General features: G+C 47.8%; 2 protein-coding genes across 4 annotated transcripts in view; one reads left to right on the top strand and one right to left on the bottom strand.

Moving 5' to 3' along the window:
- Window positions 1-20,463, bottom strand: part of PWP1 (PWP1 homolog, endonuclein) — a 42,849-nt gene that overhangs the window by 17,939 nt on the left and 4,447 nt on the right. For both annotated transcript variants that reach the window (XM_078859168.1, XM_078859169.1), the window contains exons 5-9: window positions 20,023-20,119; window positions 18,629-18,739; window positions 16,813-16,949; window positions 16,040-16,125; window positions 15,440-15,536 (exon numbers count right to left, since the gene is read on the bottom strand). In XM_078859168.1, the coding sequence (XP_078715294.1) occupies window positions 15,440-15,536; window positions 16,040-16,125; window positions 16,813-16,949; window positions 18,629-18,739; window positions 20,023-20,119 (528 nt within the window). The remainder of the gene's footprint in view (window positions 1-15,439; window positions 15,537-16,039; window positions 16,126-16,812; window positions 16,950-18,628; window positions 18,740-20,022; window positions 20,120-20,463) is intronic.
- LOC144933887 (complement C1q tumor necrosis factor-related protein 4-like) lies at window positions 2,639-14,944 on the top strand. 2 transcript variants are annotated; one of them, XM_078859170.1, is made up of 2 exons: window positions 2,639-2,995; window positions 12,125-14,944. In XM_078859170.1, exon 2 carries the CDS (start codon window positions 12,135-12,137, stop codon window positions 13,371-13,373), a length of 1,239 nt encoding a protein of 412 aa, XP_078715296.1. In that variant the 5' UTR covers window positions 2,639-2,995; window positions 12,125-12,134; the 3' UTR covers window positions 13,374-14,944. The 2 variants fall into 2 exon arrangements, with proteins under 2 accessions (XP_078715296.1, XP_078715297.1); XM_078859171.1 differs by lacking the exon at window positions 2,639-2,995 and adding an exon at window positions 7,726-8,117.

Below are 20,463 nucleotides of genomic sequence, written 5' to 3'. Positions count from 1 at the left end.
CCAGTCGCGGCAGTGAATTTCGAGCTCGGCGGGCAAAAACAATGCGATAGTGGAATGAGCATCACCAGGGAGAAGGAAGCGCGACGGTCGTACTACGACTGTTGGTGCGCTCTGGCGAACGCACCGTCATAAGAAGTCGGTCCATCCTCATTCCAAAGCAAGGAAACGACACGGTGCCCCGAGCGACAATTGACAAAAAATTTCACGGAAACGCCGAAATGTTTTTCTCATCACTTTGAATAAACTTCTTCATTGAAACGACATTATCTCCACTCTTTAGAAGAAGAAAAAAAACACCTAAAAGCAGCAATCTGGTTATTTTATGTCAAGGACAGATTTTTCAGAGCCTACGATTTGCGGGGAAATATCCGCTCAGTCTTGCATCGTCAAATATTTACCAGCGTTTATGATGTGCAAGGTTATATATCACACAGATCGCCTACAAAAGGGAAAAGGACTTGCAACGATTTTGCCCGTCAAAAAACTGAAAATAAAAGATCGCAGACTCAGCTTCGGTCCCCAACTTCATTCCATGATCGTTGGGCGACGTACGATGCAAAAGAAGTTCAACATACATACATATATACATGTGTGGAATCCGTTTTTTACATCAAACCCCAGATGTGAATTTCATGGTTTAAAGCTCCAATTTTACACCACCTTCCACTGCTCACCGGCAACAGCAACGTGCCATAAACGTTTGCATAAGCTCCACTTAATTATTTCTTAACTAAATTGACAATAAAACATTCTCCCTGGGGGGGGGGGGCTCGTGCAGGTTAATGGCAGGGAGCGCCATCGTGGAAACAGAGCGGTAGTGATTAAATCGTGTAAAATGCCACTGCTCGTTCCACACCTATTTATCTGTAAATGGGCTCTGGGCGATGGGGAGTCGGTGTGCCTCATTGTGTGTGCGTGTGCGTGTATGGGTGGAGGGGTTAGCGCGCTGCGCTACGAAACCGGCGACCCGAGTTCGATTCCCGCTCACGGCCAAAACCGGTGACGATTATCTGAACCGGTCCTGGGCCTTCCCCTAGGTCGACTCATCCTCAAATTAGTACCTGGTGTAGCGTCGTGTAAACATCACCACTGGGGAGACAAAGGCGGCCAGGCGTGGTACTGTACGCCCACCCCCTCGTGCGGCATGCCGGCCTTCATAAGTGATCGCAAACAACACTTGCTCCAACAGCCTGTTAAAGGCTATACGGGGGATCTTTCTCTTTGTGTATGGGCAACATGCTGATTGTTTTTTGCTACGAAGCCAGCTACGTGGATTAGGTTTCTGGCCACGGATAACATCACTGGCGAGTGACATGTTAACCGGTCCAGAGCCTCCTTGCACTAGGTTTACTGAGTATTCAAAATGAGGCACCTGTTGTGGTGTCTTCATATCAACACCGGGGAGAGACAAAGGAGGCCAAGCACAAAGCTGGCCAAACCACCCTTTCGTGCGCCGTGCCTGCCACCATTAGGTGCTCGCTAATAACACTTGCCCCAACAGTCTACGTGGGGTGCATGGGGGATCTCTGTCTTTGTCTTGATATGTGTGCGCACACACACACACACATACGGGAGTTTCAAGTGTCCTGGAGAGTGCAATTTCAAAAAAACAATGTCTCCCCGTGTTTGCAGCAGAGGGATTTAGCTGCCGGTTTTTCTAATTCATCCCCCCATTCCTCCTCCTTCCGCTCAAAAATAACCAACAGACAGGATTATGTTTAAGCCATAATCAAGGGCAATGCGCTGCTGCTGCTGTGAGAGCTCATGAATGCAGCCTGTGTTGTGCCCGATGCTCTTCACATAGGAAGTTAATAACGTCAAATTTTATTAGTTACCGCCTGGCTGACGCTGGGGTGCTGGGGGTAGGGTGGGAAGGTAGTGGTGGGTCGGGGAATCTATAGGACACTATTAGAGAACCAGCGAAACAAAGACCCTTATTCTCAGACGTCACCGAAAAGGGACGATCGTTTAAACGTCTGCATGAACGCTCTGTCACAGCAACATGCCGGGCGTCTTAATTTGAGGGCGCAAGGAACACTGTGACAATTTATTTCAACGTGCAGGTAAAATAAAATAAATTCTTAAACGAAAAAATAATTACTTGGGCGACAGGAAAGGTGAGCTAGGCTTGTGACTTGACAGGTCGGCGTAATGTTCTCAAGCGTTCTCCGGGGAGGTTGAAATGGCAGTGCAGCGTTATTGCGCGTTGCCCCGCCTTGCTCACGATTAGCCAGCGTTAGCATAAATCACGGGCAATGGATGGAGAAACCAAATTTGTCTGGATGACGGCGAAAAAAACCCCCACATTAACCAAGAAGATGAAAAAAGATCGCGTGCAGGAGAGACGCTCTCAGAATGTAACGAAGCTTCTGGCTCATCCCTGGTTGTAGGAAAATCACTACATCGCTCGGGCGAGCGAGGCTGTCCAAGTGAAACAGGAGGCATGCGTCGAATATAAACTCATTGTCACTCCGCCTCCCGCCACCTACCCCTCGCCTTTCTCATCCTCGACTTCGCCATCCTCATCTATCTCTCTTCCCCCCTCCAAGCCCCTTGTGTCTCTGCTATGCGACCGGAGGTTGGGCTGGGCGGGGTGTGCGGTGTGGCGGTGGTTGGGTTGGTGGTGGAGGGGATTTGGGGGGAGTAGGGGGGAGGTGTTCGCTCGCGTTTGGTGCCTCGGAAACCGCCGGTTGCTTTGCCACTAGCTCACGTTTTGGCGTAGGGAGCCACCGCCAGCCGTTGGTGAGGGAGGATCGGCCCCGCACGTGTGCCGTCCGTGCAGTTAGTTCATTCCAAACGATATCGCCGGCGCTTTCCTCGCTCTGCATCCCGGAAGATTTTTTTTTTCCTGTCGAGCCGTAAATATTTATCCGACTTGCTCCTGCACCGGCACAGCTTTTGATTTAAAAAGAAAAAAAATATATCAATATATACAAAAAGGCAGACCTGACCGGATCATCTGATAAACAAAACAAACCTCTCTTCAGCTACTCTGGTAAGATGGGCGTTTATTATTATTGTTAAGGACTGCTTGCGTGTGTGAATCTCGTTGTGTGCCGCTGCTTTAAAATGCTGTGCTAGTCGCGCTCTGCCTTGGAGTAGAATTTCATTTTTGGGGGGGCGGGGGGGGGTTATATTACTGCCTTTAAATTCTGGTTCCACTAAGCCTCTGTTATACGTGAATGTATAATTAATGAGCTGTAGAAACAGAGTGGAGGGAGGGTGAATTTCAAATGTGGAGTCAAGCAGCTGACTCACACAATCAACATTTCCCGACCCGCGCCGGGCACTTTTGCAACGACGACCGTAAAAGCTTCGTCGTGCATGACACATTAGAATAGTTTCTTAAAATAAAATAAAAACACGCTGGCCCTTCTTTGGCTGAATAGCGTTGGGTTCCATTCTCCGTGTCTAGTTGAGGTAATCCAGTGTTTCTCTGCTGCGCTACGCTGTGTGCATCGCACGGATAATGACGGGGCTTGGTGCCAGGGATGCCGATTGGTCACATTATCGTCGGCGAGGTGGTCTCCTCTGGCGGCCGTGCAAGTGATAAACTCCCGCAGCAAACGGCTGAGAAGATAATCTTCACGAGCTCATGGAAAGCACTGTTTGAACAGCAGACAAAACACATTTCTCCTTTAAAAGAAATGCAGATTACCACCGCCCATGCTTTTGTGGTCGTGCTGTAGTTTAACTCTCCAGCGGGTTTTCGGGTTGTACCGTGTGATGCTCGGCAGAGAGCTTCAGTTTCTGAAGCTCCAAGGACATGGAGCAGAACGTCGGACATCATACCGAGAAATTGTTGGCATTGCATTACAAAAGACTAGTCATATAAGTGTAATTTGAGCTGTTATGGAATCTGTTGCCAATTATATTTTCTGTTGAGCAATTGTGCTGAGAATGTACTTGTGGAATGCATAAATCCAGTGAGTGTATGCATGCATGCACTCACTCATGCGTGCATGCACTCACACTCATATGCAGACCTTCATACATGAACATGTAAAAGCAAGCTAATCACACACACACACCCACTGTGTTGCAAAATGAACAAACAATCATGTTAACACACTGCACACATTTTTTCGATTTAAAGCTTTCGTGACTGCAGGGATTCATCTTCTTGGTTCTTTTGGTAAAGTCACGTAGAAGAGAAATAATAAAATAATAAAAATGAAACATAAAATACAATTCTCACGACGTTTCGGGCCACAACGCAAGCAGCCGTCCTCAGGTGAAGAACAGATCTGTCGGAAAGACAGCGTCTGACCGAAAGAACCAAGAAGACACTGCACACATGTCATGTTAACATGTGCGACCACATGTTAATACACGGGAGCACATGCACGAGGGCAACTGTCTTCTTGCTCGGGTACGAAACATGACGCAAAAGCATTGACACGGTCTTCCTCTGGGAAAAAAATGCCACGCGAAAAAAGGTCCTGCGATGGTAAAGGTTCCGATATCGACAGACCGGCAAGCAAAATTGAATTTGGCGAGCGAGATTTAATTTGGAGCTGTAAAATCTGAAGGTGGCCTGCTGGTCACCTATAGAATATCCCTCGCCCCATCGCACACCATCTGTTCACGGAACGAGGACAGCGCGTCGTGCATTTAACAGCTATTAGTGGCCATGAAATTCAATGCACCGGGGATTTTTCCAGCTCATGACCGCAATTCTATTCCGAATCGCAATCCTTACCTGGAATTTACAACATCCTCTTCATCACCTGTTTTTGGAGCGGGTGCCGCTGAAAAGGTCCCAAGTATGAAGTCCGCCAGAGGCGCACGTAGCCACATGCAACGCCCCTGGAATGAATCGCAACTAGCGCTGGGCTACCGGATATTATTTGTAATGGAATACTCTAACCGATTTTCATCGGTTACATTGCTCGACTAATCGGAGAACATGCAAACTGTTGGGAAAATAAATCTCGCTACTGTTGCAATTTACCTCCGTGAAATTACACATTAAATAGGCTACGACCGGCGCACGCTGAACTAATGATTCCGTAACACCTTTCACGCGACAAAGACAGTGCCGATTAATTTTAATCGTCCTGTTTATGGCACGCTAGACGCACACGTACACACGTGATTTGAAATGGTGCTCTCTACATCATATGGTCTTATTGTTTAGCAAAAACGTAGGCGTTTGCAGCGTTTGGAAAATCAAAAATATTTTTTGGAATTAGGCGGATAATGAGAACGGGGATTTGAGAATCCCTGCCCGAAAGAAATGCATCATTTGGAGATCCAACGGTTTGCACGGAATCTGCTAATTATGTAGAAATACACACCTGTAATTCACAGCTTTGGAGATAAGAGTTGGTGGATCATGCTGTGATATGTCAAACTCCCAAACCAACTGGGCTGCGAGATTACGAGAAGATCACCATATCAACAAATGGGTACACGTATCCATCTGTGTGGACCTTCTGGTATTATCTCCATGCACGTGCGTGGGGATTATATCCAGGTGCTTCCAGCTTCCTCCCACGTGAAAAACAAACCCAATGCAAAACCCTCCTGAAGTCTCGATTTAAAGCTTTAGTGACTGCAGGGATTCATCTTCTTGGTTCTTTCGGTAAAGTCACGTAGAAGGGAAATAATAAAATAATAAAAAATACAACATAATAAAATAATAAAATTGTATACTATAATAAAATAAAATAATATTATTATGTTTTATTTTTATTATTTTATTATATCCCTTCTACGTGACTTTACCGAAAGAACCAAGAAGATGAACCTCCTGAAGTCATCGAGACAAATAACTGGAATTATTGTATATTTTAAAATGCAGAACATACAATGCGTACATCTATCCAGACAATGCAAGAAAAGGCTCTAGTTTTGGTTTGCCAACGGCCAAGGTATTTCTCCAGTGCAGAAGCAATACAATTTGGCGTGTGGCGATGCGGTAATTAAAACTTAATCCATGTTTTTCATTTTTTTTAAACTATATTCCGATGTTACACTTAGGCTAATGGAACAGACACAACCATACAAATGAGATCAAACATTTTAACCAATATATATGAAACAATAAAAGAATAAAAAACTAATTAATTCTAGAATCTATGACTCCAAATCATGACAGTTCATCAAAACTCTGGGAAGGTCAGGGTGGAGGTGAATCCTTAATACCAACACAACTCACATGCAGACATATATGTATTGAGCGGTGCAAATTTCAGCTGTGTCAATAAATCACATTTCTCTCCAGAGACGTACGGAACTAACTTCCCATGGGCTGTGAGCCAAGAAAGGGCTTTGCGACATGCGTTCATCACAGGGGTATACAGGAGGTCGTTGGTTCGATCCCAACCCTGACGCCCGTATATTTGGAGTTTGCATGTTTTCCGTGGCCGTGTGGATTTTTCTCTGGGTCCTCCGGTTTTTCCCTCCACACTTAGAAACACGCGTTTCGAGTATTTTTCTGCTATAAATGTCCACGTGATAATCCATTTCCTTTAGCTACAACTTGTGGCCAGGTTGCTTCTGCTAAAGAGCTATATAACTCGGTGGGCCTTACCTGGTAAAATAAGAAAAGAATTGTCGAGTTTTCAGTTTAGGGGCTGATAATTGTATTTGGCTCCGAACATCGGCAAGCTGAGAGCGAGGTGCCTGGAAGAGCAATGCCTCCCGCAGAGTGGACACAAATTAAACATCAAAGTGGAACGAGACCACGGTGCTGCCAACAACCGTTTCCCCGACCGCAAGCGCCGAGCTCGGAACACCAATCAACACATGGCGAACGCCGCGCGAGAGACACGGCCACTGCCTTGCGAATCCGGATTCACGGCCGAGACGGCGGCGGTGGCGGTGGGACGGTCGATAATTTCACACTCACGGCGGCGGAACGCGCACGACCGCCGTAACCCGTTGCATCCGTTAAGTCCGCTCGGCGGTTTTCGAGGGTGCAGATTCGACTGCCGCAATCATTGTCTTGTCAGCGCGGCTGTCAGAGGCGACCTTTGCAGAAATGAGGTCTGCCCGGATGGGAGCCGAAGCCTCGTGCAGAATACAAAGCAACCTCCGGCAGGTAAGCCGTGTGAAAATAAAAAAAACTGGCAGGGCAAAATGAATCTCTGCCCGAGCGATCGATGTGCATCACAGAAGGAGGTGAGCTATTTTTAAACATATATATTGTAAAGGTGCACAAGAAAAACACAAAGATGTATTTAGTAACATGATACCTATAGCTATATATTTCAGTTACGTAAGAAATCAACCCATGCGCAATTGCTGCAGGATCAAGGCTTCCCCAAAGTCATCACCATCTCTCTCAAGGTCCTGTGATGGATGCAGCAATCCACTCCGCTCCTGCACACGAGTGAATTTCATCACTCCATCTCCTCGGCTGTCGCCCTCTTGGGCACATTCCCTACACTTTTTTTAAAATATATTTTTCACGTCTATTGTGTACAGCGATCTGTGATCTCTGCATGAACAGTGCTATATCAGTCCAATGTATAATTATATTAGCTGCCGCTCGTTCATTAGTCTCAACCACCAGACCTTATCCCTTCTATTGACGTGCCCTTCCCAATCCCGCCTTGCTTTTCTTAACAGCCAATATGATGTTTCGAAATCTTGTACACATTACTAAACATTAATAGTTAACAAACGTATTGGTATGCATATCACACTGCATTCCCAAATGTCCAGGTGGTGGAAATACACCAGAGCCCAAGGGTTGGAGGGGCCATTTGGGCTACAAAGAGGGGGAAATGTGGACGGGGGCCCCATTTCATTCCTTGCCCCAGGGTCCATGCCAACCACACTACGCCACTGCTGTCTGCCACACGCGGATATAATTTTATCCGCGCTACATGCGTGTGTGTGTGAACTGCATGGACGTGAATGTCATTGTGCAAGTAAATGCGCCGACGGGCTCAATTGGACGTGTTATGCAAGCGCTTAAACAGTCGGTCGTGTGGAATGTAGGCCGGCGAGCGGACATCTGCATTCACTCGCCGCCGCGTTGCTAGTGAGGTGGCACGCTGAACGGGCTGCGTGAGGCAGGACGGGCGTGGAGGGCGAGCGGCGGGCTGGGGATGCGCGAGGCAGCGGGGCGTGATTCGATCGGACGAGCGCTCGCCGCACGTCCCGTACGACATAAGGAAGCGGTCTTCACGGAGCACAACGTTCAGACTGCAGCCACTGTGGCTCAGCCTCGCGTCCATAACGAGTCACAAACACACCACTCAAACCCACCCACACACCCACCCACAAACCTAGCAACACCTACCAACATGCCCACACCCACCCACATCCACCAACCAAACCACATCCACCCAAACCCTACCACACCCACCGAAAGCGACCCACCCACCCAAACCCACCCACAGCGATTTAATGAATTTCTGCAATGCAGGGCCTCTATTCGATAAAATCATTTATTCTTTTGCAGTCGTATTTTATTGCTCACCGTTTGTATAATTTATTATTTGTTGCTGTATCGTTTGTACGGTTTTGTTTGCTCCTTTAGACTAAATTTGACATTGGCGATTAATTTGATCATTCACATAAATATAAAACAGTTATCATTACACGCAGCAATTTGTTCCAGTAAAAATCGTGAGACATAAGAATTGATACCAATAAATAATAAGATGCATTGATAAGACTGCTCATTTTGCGGTGATGCTAGCCTCACATCAAGCACACCCATTGAAAGGAACATTTGTTCACATGAAGTAAAATGTGAGTTGGAGGAGCGGAGCTTATCACGATTAGAGACAATTATTACGCATGTACCAATTCACTCACTGGGCCCCTCCACCTAAATTTATTCAATACATTTGTACAATTCTGGGGGGGGGGGAGGTTGCAATTTAAATCGACAATCAATTATTTAAAGTCTCATTTTTACCATATCGTTGAAATTATTTTTGGTTTTCCCCGTGTCATTTGTACAGTTGTGGTCCCTTCAGTAGTCTTCATGTGGCATCTGCATGTAAATGGTACGAATCGTAACTCATCAAATCTCAAAAATGATGAATTCTCACATGCGCGGAAATTTGACGCACACATCAAAAAGCGTGACAATGTTTTTAATGATGCATAGTGACGAGCCTACGAATGGTTTTCAGAAAGTAAAAAAATTAATTACAAAATATTAAATAATGCCCAATCTGTCGTAATGCTGGTTGATATATCCCCCAGGTGGTGGGAGCTTAGCTTTGCTGGGATGTTAAACAGTGCATGCCGCCGAGGCCAGCTCAAATGCAATTAATCACTTGTCCTGGACAGAACACAGCAGTGGGGAAAAACGATTTTCTCAATTCGCTGGCAATCCCTCGAAAAGAAAATAACACAAAGTAATGTACTTTGTCAAGCCACCGCCCGAGAAAGGCCATCCCACCACACCATATTTGTCACGGGAGTTGTTTGACCATACTTGACCATCTTGGTCAGTGTGGGTTGGTGAAGTGGTGGTTGGGGGGTGGTGCTGGCCACCCCCTTGTCTGCCGTTCCGGCCTTCATAGGTGCTCGCTAACAGCCCCTGCCCCAAGTCTGTTCAGGCTATACGGGGGATCTTTGTCTTTGGTAGGGGTGGGGGGGGCAGAACCGGTTCAGTTATCACTCGCTGCTCATGTGGGCCGTGGCCAGGAATCAACCTCAGGTAGCCAGGTTCCCAACGCGCGCACCAACCACTGCACTGCAGCTCCCCTACTCAGACGAAAATGAATGTTTTGGCACTGGTGCAATGAAGGTTACATTGTTGTGAGCAACGGACAGCAGAGGGCAGAGAGCAGTATTTTGGGCAATTATAGTAATTTTGTTTGTTGGCTAAATCCATCATTGCTGTTTATTAATTTGTTTCGCTTTTAAGAAATTAACTGCAGTCACAATGTTCTTCGTATGTACATAAAAAAATGGCACTTACTGGAGAACGCTGCTTAGCTACCGGCTAAGTGCCGCTGCGGCATAATGCAGTAATTATAGACTGCCGCTGCGTTAATGGTTTCTCGTTACCGCGGACCTCATTTTCCCTCCCCGCGCGCCATCATCTGCGCGGCGCGCACGGGCGTGTTAACCAAACAAACCCCGCAATTTGAAACATGGCAACCGCCGCGACTCCGTGTCGCCCAAACCAACTCCCGTTAGCGACAGCAGCGTGCGGCCGATTGGCAATTAAACCCAGGTGGCCAGGGAGGCCTGCCGACGAGCGGCAAGCGGGCTTTGCCGGATACGGTTTCTGAGCGGAGAGCGACGTGAAAAATAAAGAAAAAAAGAAACACGGGGAGGAAACATCTTCTTGGTTCTTTCGGTAAAGTCACGTAGAATGGAAATAATAAAATAATTAAAATAAAACATAATAAAATAATTCTCACGACGTTTCGGCCACAACGCAAGCAGCCGTCCTCAGGTGAAGAACAGGGCTGTCGGACGCTGTCTTTCTGACAGACCTGTTCTTCACCTGAGAACGGCTGCTTGCGTTGTGGCCGAAACGTCGTGAGAATTATTTTGTTTCATTTTTATTATTTTATTATTTCCATTCTACGTGACTTTACCGAAAGAACCAAGAAGATGAATCCCTTTAGTCACGAAAGCTTTAAAACGGGGAGGAAAATTAAATGAAATAAAAAATAAAAAAGATCATCATGAGATGTGGACGAGTGCTAGCAGCAGTTTCCCTCGGGATTAATTAGCTTGCAAGTGTCGTTCGCTCGTCTTAACATGCGGCAGAAATGCCGACGACAACCACAAAGAGCGGAAACCTGACGAGTGTGCAATTTTGCTGCAACTGCAGTATGCGAAAATGTAATCGAGGTCGCCGAGTGATTCGGTGGCAACAGCGGCGAGCTGGCACCACTGAGAACTCGAGTTAGACGTGGGGCTTCATCGGCTGCCCGTGATAATACTGGGTTCTCTCGAGTGCACCGAGTTGATGGCCTCAGCCCAGTCACCACCGACTGCACCCAAAATCACCCGTGATAATACATTGGGTCTCCCACTTAATTTGGCAAAAATTATAGCTCTAGCAGGCTCAGTGCGATAATACCATCCTGAGTGTAGATAAGTGGTCACTTGCAGAGATTTCAGAAACGGTACTGTAATGTCTCCTTCTGTGGACCGCTCTCTGACACAAAGTGTCACACTGCTGTGCAAGGGTTCCCAACGGATCCTTCCTCTCGTGACATGGCGCCAACACATAAAAATGAGAGATGCAGGTCTAATAATAATAAATACAAAAACCTCCACGACCAACAAAAAATTTCAATTGTAGTGCAACATCAATAACAATAAGGGTGGGGTGGACTGGCTTTTGCATCCAGCTGCTCTCAGCAGTAGAAGCAGCAACGGTCCATCAAGTACACGCAGCAAACCCAGCAATTACTGCTGGAGCAGCACACTAATGAGCACACCTCCTATTATGCTTTGTGTACAGTGACGGCACGCCGATGCAATTAGCACGCGAATCACGCGTTACATTTACATGCGGGCTCCTGAGCTCTTCTAATTATTATTATTATTAAAAAAAATACGAAACAATCTGCGATGTAATTTAACCAGCGCATCGCGTTCGCTTGTTTATTTCCTCATGTTTATTCCTGTACTTACATTTGGTTTTAAGTGGATAAAAAATGAACGTACAGGGAAGAAATAGAATAACAATTCAGTTCACTGGCCTTCTGGACCAAGATTTTCATCAGGATTTGCTTAAGCAGGCACATTTACAGACTGGTTTCGACCTTCATGGTCTTGTCAGTTGTCAATCCTGTTAAACGAGTGCCTCGAGGTTGATGGATGTCACAGCCAAGCGCATTTTACAAAAACGGTGGGCCCAATTGGCACAAAATAGTAAAACTATTAAAAACGGATTGAGTGCTGTGGTGGGGTTTCTCATGGATAATGATGAACTACATCCGAGGGAGGGAATATGCACTTAAGAGGACGTCCACCATAGACAAACAAAATCACCTTGTTTACAGTTGCTATGCGGTTTGTTACACCGCAGGACTATGCAAGACGGCTATGGGTTGGGGAGACTATCCAGCAGTGGATAGATCATGACCGATGATGATCACGATTCAACAGACATGAAGTCTGCCCCCCCCCTGCATAAAACAAAAACACATTCTCTGTGTATCCGTCTGCCCCATCGCAGCTTCACGGAGATGGCGCACGCCGGGGCTCTGGCGACGCTGGCACTGCTGCTGTGCTGGGCGTCGAGTGGCGCACACGCCGGCGACGGCGACGGTGTGGCGAGGCGCGAGGGGCTCGCCGTGGCAGCACCGGTGGCGACTTTCACCACCACCACCACGACCACCACGACGACGGTGTCCGTGCCTCAACCCCGCGGTTCCGCGTTCTCTGCCGCGCGCACCAGCAGCATGATTGGCGGGCCCAAGATAGCGGTGGCCTTCGACCGCGTCTACGTGAACATCGGCGGGGACTTCGACGCGGCGAACGGCGTGTTTGCGTGCCGCGTGCCGGGCGCCTATTACTTCTCCTACACCGTGGGCAAGTACCCACGCAAGCCGCTCTCCGTCATGCTCATGAAGAACCGCAACGAGGTGCAGGTCATTGCCTACGACGAGCACCGGCGGCGCGAGCGCAAGGTGCAGAGCCAGAGCGTCATGCTGCAGCTGTCGGTCGGCGACACCGTGTGGCTGCGGCTGCACGGCGACCCCAAGTACGCGCTCTACAGCAGCGCAGGGCCCTACACCACCTTTTCCGGGTACCTCGTCTACCCCGACCTGCCGCTCGGCGACGCTCGGCCCGCCGAACCGGAACGAGAGGCCAACGACGCGCCGGCCGGCAGCGACGAGCAACGATCCAGCAATGACATCGCGGCGGAAGAAGAGCCGCCGGCCGCGGATGCAAAGGCGCGCGGCGGCGCTCCGTCGCGCCAGTCCTTGGCGGTGGTGGCAGTCAACCATGAGGCCCGGTCTGCGTTCTCCGTGGCACGCACCGAAAGCTTGCCGGTCGAATTCAAGGGCAAGGGCGCAGAGGGGAAGGAGAGCAACGCGGCGTCCGCAGCGGATGACGACCTGCAGCCGATGCCCTTCGACTCGGAGTTCGTGAACATCGGCCGGGACTTCGACGGCGAGTCGGGCACGTTCACGTGCCGTGTGCCGGGCGCGTACTACTTCGCCTTCACGGCGGGCAAGGCGCCGGGCCGTGCGCTGGCGGTCAAGCTGATGCGCAACGGGCGGGAGGCGCAGGCCCTGCTCTTCGACGACGACCCGTCGCCCCATCGCGAGATGCAGAGCCAGAGCGTGATGCTGCAGCTCAAGAGCGGCGACACTGTGTGGCTGCACAGCCCGCAGCGCGAGGGCTTCGGGGCCTACAGCAACCACGGCCGCTACATCACCTTCACCGGGTTCCTGCTCTATCCGGACCCGCCGCCGTAGCGTGTGCGCGTGCCCACGTGGCGTCTGCTCGCCAGGCGCGGCGTCACTCGCGTCTCGGGGCGGTTAATGCTGTAACCATAATTTCATACTTGCCAACCCGGCAGACTTAAGGATGCCAATTTTTAAGACCCTTTTATCGCACGAAAAAAACGTTGACGCAAAAGCGGTACGCGGTAAAAAGGGCGTAACAATCGGCATCCTTCCGATTAAATCTTGCATGGTTGGCAAGGGTGGAGTTTCACTTGTGAATGATGCTGCAAATGTTAACGATGACTGTTTCGTTATAACCGTGGTAGTTTGAAAAAAAAGAAAGCAGAAATTCCAAGGGGTCAAATAGCAGCAGAACCGTTTAACTAATTACCCCACACAGAAAATGATTCAAAAATACAAGTGCTTGTGCCCCCCTGCCAGGCTCACACACCAACTTGGAAATTCCCCAGGCTGCTGCGAGCGAACAAACCCACGGCTGTCGTCCAGTCTCTCCGCGAAAAGTGCGCGAGAAAACTGCAGAATGCTCGGCTTCTTTAGATGCAAACACGTGGTCCACTCGTGAACTTACATTCATCAGCAGATACTTACGAGGCTAACCTCGACAAATTACAAAGAAGCAGTGTGATTGAGTCGCAAATACAATTATTGTAGTTATAAAATAAAAACTTCTCAACGTTGAACAAAAAAACGAGCCAATTCTAACAAAGCACAGTATTGATTAAAAAAAGCACATTTCCAAAGTACTATTATATTCGCTCTGCTTATGTGAAACTCAGTCTCCATTTCCAAATCCAGAAGGCAGCACGGAGCAAAGGCGACGCTGTCAACGAGTCCCGAGCGTGCTCCATACTGCAGCTCGTGACACAAGCACAGAGCAAGCAGCGCTGCACGTCGTGATGTGACGTTGTGTGTAAATGTGGCGTAGCCTCCATCATTGGTGAGGCTCGTGGCTAGCGTTTAATGCCTGCAGCGAGATGCCTCTTATCCGCCACCCTATTGCCCGCTATCATTATAATTCCAAGGTATAATTCTATCTGCAGACACCGAGTCTTCCTACTATCTACATTCATATGTGGATAAAAGGAGTCACCCATAAATGGTGGGAAATTCATTTGAATACCAGTCAATCTTCAAATGATTCACCCAGAAGTGCTAAATTCATCCAAGCACCTTCATATTTTTTCAGATAAGTTATTCCAAGCATCAACGCGGATAACGGGAGTTTCGCTGTATTCTCCTTGGGGGGTATGTGTTGCTTTGGTGATTATCATAGACGAGTAAGACTGTTTTTTTAGCTTTTTAATTTCGATGTTGGAAAGCACAGGCGAAGAGCTGTGTGCCCGCAGAGGCACACCAAAGGCCAAGCCAAGAATGACGAGATCAGCAATAGCTTTTCTCAAGCGCAAAGCTACATTGGAAGGTCTTTTTTTTGTCTCGCTGAAATTGATGTGCCAAGTTATTGTGCCCGGTGCAGCATGCTCATGCCACTGAAACAGTGCATCGAAGGCCATTTTATCCGTGTGTAAAGATGTCGTGCCATTTTGCAATAAAAAAAATTATGAGATGCAAAAAAAAAACAACCGCTATACATTGATAACACGCACAAACATTTTTTTATATATATAATAATAGAAACAGCTGCTATGAATCAATCCACCACACAAGGACATCGAACGCTCCTGCGCAGCCTTTTCACACAGCCGTGCTAAATTGAGGGGGGGGAAAAAATGTAATCCCTCAATGTGTTTTATTTTCTTTGCCAATTTCGAGCCAAGAGCGATGCTCAAATACATCAACATGTCAGCCGGATTTATGTGCTCCTGCAGCCCGGTGGCCAGGTGCAACAACTGCCGCGTGATGGATGGAGATGGCACTGCACAAGGGGGGAGCTGTCCAATGATCCCGCACATGCCCGCACATACAGGCGCGCGCGTGCACGCACGTGCACACACACACATGCGAGTGTTGCACACACACACATACACACGCGAGTGTTGCACACACACACACACACACGCACGCGAGTGTTGCACACACACACACACGCGAGTACGCGCACACATGCGCGACCTCACCTTGTCCGTGTGCTGCTCCAATGTTGTCGCCACCTTGCCCTGCACCAGGTCCCACAGGATGACCGTGTGGTCGGCGGAGGCGCTCGCCAGCACGTTCCTAGAAGCGGGACGAACGTGCGTTGTTGCACGTGGCGGATCAGAGTGGCGTCGCGCGAGCATCATAAGCGATTACACGCGTTAACGTGATTTGCGAGGCCCAATTCGAAACTGCGTGGCCGTTACGGTGGGGATGCCTGCCGTCGGAAGTAAATCGTCATCTGGGCTAGCGGTTCCCAACCTGTGGTCCTCGGACAACTGGTGGTCCCGCAAGGCTCGTGAAAAGTAATCCAAGGAACCGTGGGCAGGTGCTACAATTTATTTTCTGCATTCTTTTTTACTGCCCACTGCACATGTATATAAATGTGATACGTGTCTCATCAAGACAAGTTATCTTAATCTGCCGATTGATGGCACAGTTTACGGAAATCGTACAACGCGTTATCGGTGCGGGGTGGTCCTTGAAATCATTTAGATGGGTTGGCAGTGGTCCACGCTTCCAGAGTGGTCGGAAAACACGGGCCTGGATGACTCGCCGGGCATGGGAGGTCTGCGTGCGCTTACCTTGCGTTGTGGTTCCAGGAAAGGTCGAGCACGGCGTCTGTGTGTCCCTCCGATGTCGTTTCGGAATCTCCATCCGAAGCAGCCTTCTGAAAAATGCCAATGTTTAAGGGAAGGTAAATTAGGTGGGTGGAGGGGGGGCATACAGTCGTTAGGGCACTGCGCTATATGAACCAGGCGAGCCAAGTTTGATTCCTGGACACGGTAAATGGCGAGGGATGCCGTAACCGGTCCTGGACCACCACCATTCACCAATCCACACTGACCAGCATGGTGAAGTATGGTCAAACAACACCTCTATGACTGACATGGTGTGGCGAGGTGTTCATCCAGCAGTCAATATGAGAAGCACTTGACATTGCTCGTAATAATTAAGTTAACTACCTTTCCTGGTATTCAAGGGGGTTGTGGGTTCGATCCAGACCCTGACGCCTGTATATTCAGAGTTTGAATGTTTCTCTCGCTCCCTATTTTCGCGTAGAAGTTTCTCCGGGTCCTCCGGGTTTCCCCTCCACATTTAGAAACGTGTGTCTAGAGTATTTGGCTGCTATAAATTTCCACGTCATGAGCTATCATTTGTGGCCAGGTCGCTTCCAAAAAAGAGCTACGTAGCTCAGAGGGGCCTTCCCTGGTAGTATCAAAAAAATTGCGTCAACCCTCAACGTTAGTCTCTTGCGCCACCAAGTGGAATTCACGCAAACGGCTCGACTCCTCACTTAACGAGCAAAGGCGTAAAATCGTGCACGCTGCGGGAAAACGCGCGACGGGCTCGTCACCTTTTTGCCTTTTGTCTTCTTCTTCTTCTTGGAGGGCTTCTTGCGACCGAGCCTGAACACAGGCTCGAGTCCGTCGACGAGATCCAGGTCCCACACGTCGATGGTGGGCTTCATGCTCCCGACCGCCAAGAAATTTCCTGCCGGAGGCGCCAGCAAAGACGGTGCCATTAACATCGGGGGCTTGACATTTGTGGGTAGAACTCTGCTGTCAGACTACCAACTTTTGCCAAATGTTACTTATTAAATTGCCAGGCTTGCGGAACTCGAGTATGGCGATTTCAGTCAGGTTACGTGGGTTAAAACTGGGCCAAGGCAAGTTTTGATCAATGTTCCCCACTATAGATTAAGGACGTGAATACAATGTTAAAATCCATTATTTTCTATCGATAATGCAACAGTAACTTACTCCATGCCACTTAATGCGCTTCCTTTGGGATTTATCTTGGCGAGATACTTAATTGAATTCCAGTAGGGCTGCGAGCAGAGACAAACTGAAAGCACCAATTGACCACTCGTGCAAAACAAAAATTACCCTTTAACTTTCTAGAGAAAATCCTCATCTTAATAGGAACATACTTACGCTGTGTGTCCTAGACTTTTCGACACAATGTGAAATTTTCAATAATTAATTCTAGTCAGGGCTCCTCCATTATAGCACATTCATGTTGACACTGTGACATCAATAAAGTGCTGCGATTAAGCTTTCAACTCACGCTGGACAGCCTGGGACACAGAATCTAGGTACAAATTTATAAAAGCCACTTGGATATTGGCTGCATCTTCCTTTACAATAACAAATTGCTTTGCGTTTCGTTTGTTGTCCTTCGCCCACACCGCCGATTAGCACGGTTGGCAATGTATGGTGTGAAAGAAGTAGATACATACATATCACTTGTATTTAAAAAGCATCTAAATGCAAGATGCTGTATAGAAACAGTGGGCATATTTATTTATAGAGGGAGAGAAAGGGAGTCATCGGAAAAAGGCAGAGAAAAACAGTGAAGCTCTTCAGCCTGGCCTTGAACAGGGGCAGAAAGCCACACACATGGATGGCTGAGGAAAAGGAATTCCAGGCTATGGGGGCATAAGATGCGAATGAACAACCTCCAAATGAGCAAAGGTTAACTGGTGGCTTCGACAGAAAGCCCTTGACACGGAATAGGGGGTATGTGGGGGGGAGCAGAGTGAGAAGAGAGGGGTGAGGTAGGAGAGTGCGTGGAGGGGAGTAGAGTAAGATTAGAGGGCAGACATAGGATCGTGTATGGAAAGGAGTAGAGTGAGATGAGAGGGGTGATGTAGGAGAGTGCGTGGAGGGGAGTAGAGTGAGAAGAGAAGGGTGAGGTAGGAGAGTGCGTGGAGGGGAGTAGAGTAAGATTAGAGGGCAGACATAGGATCGTGTATGGAAAGGAGTAGAGCGAGATGAGAGGGGTGATGTAGGAGAGTGCGTGGAGGGAAGTAGAGTAAGATTAGAGGGCAGACATAGGATCGTGTATGGAAAGGAGTAGAGCGAGATGAGAGGGGTGAGGTAGGAGAGTGCGTGGAGGGGAGTAGAGTGAGAAGAGAGGGGAGAGGAGGGAGAGTTAAGTGAGATGAGAGGGGAGTGGTAGGAGGGGCGTGACCAAGGAACATCTTTAAAACGGTAAGCCTGATGTTCAAATTGTTCAGGGACTGTAATGGGAGCCAGTGGAGGCACTGGAGTATTGGGTGTTGCATTACCAAGTATTGTTTTGGGAACATCAGCACAATGCGCATGCGGAGGTGTTTCTGGTGAAGCGATGAGGAGTGCAGCACTGGGCTCCAGGTGACGATGGCTTACCGACACGACTGTCTGGGCTCGGGTCAAAGTTGAGCCACTCGGCGCAGAGCGGGTACGCCGGCAGGATCATGTCGTGATGCACATACTGGGAGTCTTCCGCTTCGTTGTAAACTGGACAACACAACAGATTGATAAGCCACTTAATGTTCGTCATCCTCAGCCATGATAAACAGACTGCTGGATGGAGACCTTCCCCCAAGCCGATGTCATCCCTCCTGGTCCTGCAAAGCAGCAAGCTATCGAGTACCTGCATACAGGCCGATTTTATAGTTTCATCTCTTGATTTAAAGCTTTCGTGACTGCAGGGATTCATATTCTTGGTTCTTTCGGTAAAGTCACGTAGAAGGGAAATAATAAAATAATATAAATATAAAACAATAAAAATTCTCACGACGTTTAGACTGCAACACAAGCAATCATCATCAGGTGTGAAATCCACACCTGATGATGAGAATGTTATTGTTTAATTTTTATTATTTTATTATTTCCCTTCTACGTGACTTTATTGAAAGAACCAAGAATATAGCTTCATCTCAGTCTCAACCTCTGACCGTCATTCCTTAAAGCAACGTGACGAGGCCTAAGCCCACTTCCTTTTATTAAAAGTAAATTGTTAAGTTTTTTACCAGTGTGTTGTCTGAGCCACATGTTCCTCCGTCTCTCAGCGTAGATCTTTAAGCACACGCCGCTCCGCGTTTTTTTCTACACTTTTAACTTTTGTTCCATATTATTTGACAATGTCCCTCTTTCTGATTCAAGTCACAGCTGACATTAAACACCGATTAAAAACGTTTATCTTCAGGCACATTGGTATGCTGCTATTCATTATTAAGTAGAATTTTCCAAAAACCTCTCCAACCAGAATCAGAATCTTTAGACTGGAGGAATCCGATGAGTATTGAAGCTCTTTTTCACAGTCTGTCCATCTTGATCCCAGCACTCCTACAATAACTGCCCTTAGAGAACACATCCTCGGATGTGTTTTTAGCAGCAATTTATCACCGTCAGAAACGCTCAAAGATTAGGGTTGAGCGATCAACGCAACACTCAACAATTGGTACGTGGAGTAGAGGATATATGTCTGCCACACAGCCCTTAGGAGCAAGGCCACAAAGGTGCTTATACTGGAAGTGTGATTGTATTAGAAGTGAAATATGCTTACAAGGTGTCCTTATATCTAGATTCAACTCTAATCAAGAATAGAGCCAAAATACTTAAAGTACCAAGAGGCTGTAGTTTTTTTTTCTTCTTTTCCAAATAATATTAAAAATGTTTACATGTACAAATGTATTCACATTTTTATTTTTTTTATCGGACATTAGTCGGGAATTTGAGAAATCCTTCAATCTGCTCCGGGTCAACTCTGCAGCATTTGCCACTGTCTCTCTCCTCACCGTAAATCTCCAGGCTGCAGCAGTCTTCGGCAGTCCTGCCCGTCACGATCAGGTTGTCTGATGGTTTGATGATGAAGTCCTCTTGCTCATCTTCCTCCTGCAGTGTCCCACACATGCAAAGCTCATCGCTCTGTAGAACTGCTTTTGTGTTTCATTTGTTGTCCTTCCCCCTGCAACTCTGATTATCACGGCTGGCTAAGTGCAAAATAAGTTCAACGTCCATACATACAAACATACGCACCGCCAAAGAAAAATCCAAGGACAGGTCTGGATGTTCATTCAAATTGCAAACAAAGATGAGTGTGAAATGTGAAGATGCAGCTTTGTAAATTACATGCTCGGAGTACTGCTGGCAGAAAGGGCCTCCACTAGAGGGGAGCATTAGGGAGCTCCTCTAGAGGCTATTTAAGCCTCCTCTATCATGCTAGACAGAGGTCGTGG

This window comes from Lampetra fluviatilis, chromosome 8 (assembly GCF_964198595.1).
Source record: "Lampetra fluviatilis chromosome 8, kcLamFluv1.1, whole genome shotgun sequence".
Taxonomy (NCBI): domain Eukaryota; kingdom Metazoa; phylum Chordata; class Hyperoartia; order Petromyzontiformes; family Petromyzontidae; genus Lampetra; species Lampetra fluviatilis.
Note: the sequence above shows the minus strand (reverse complement) of the source record. Positions and strands in the feature narration are given on the sequence as shown.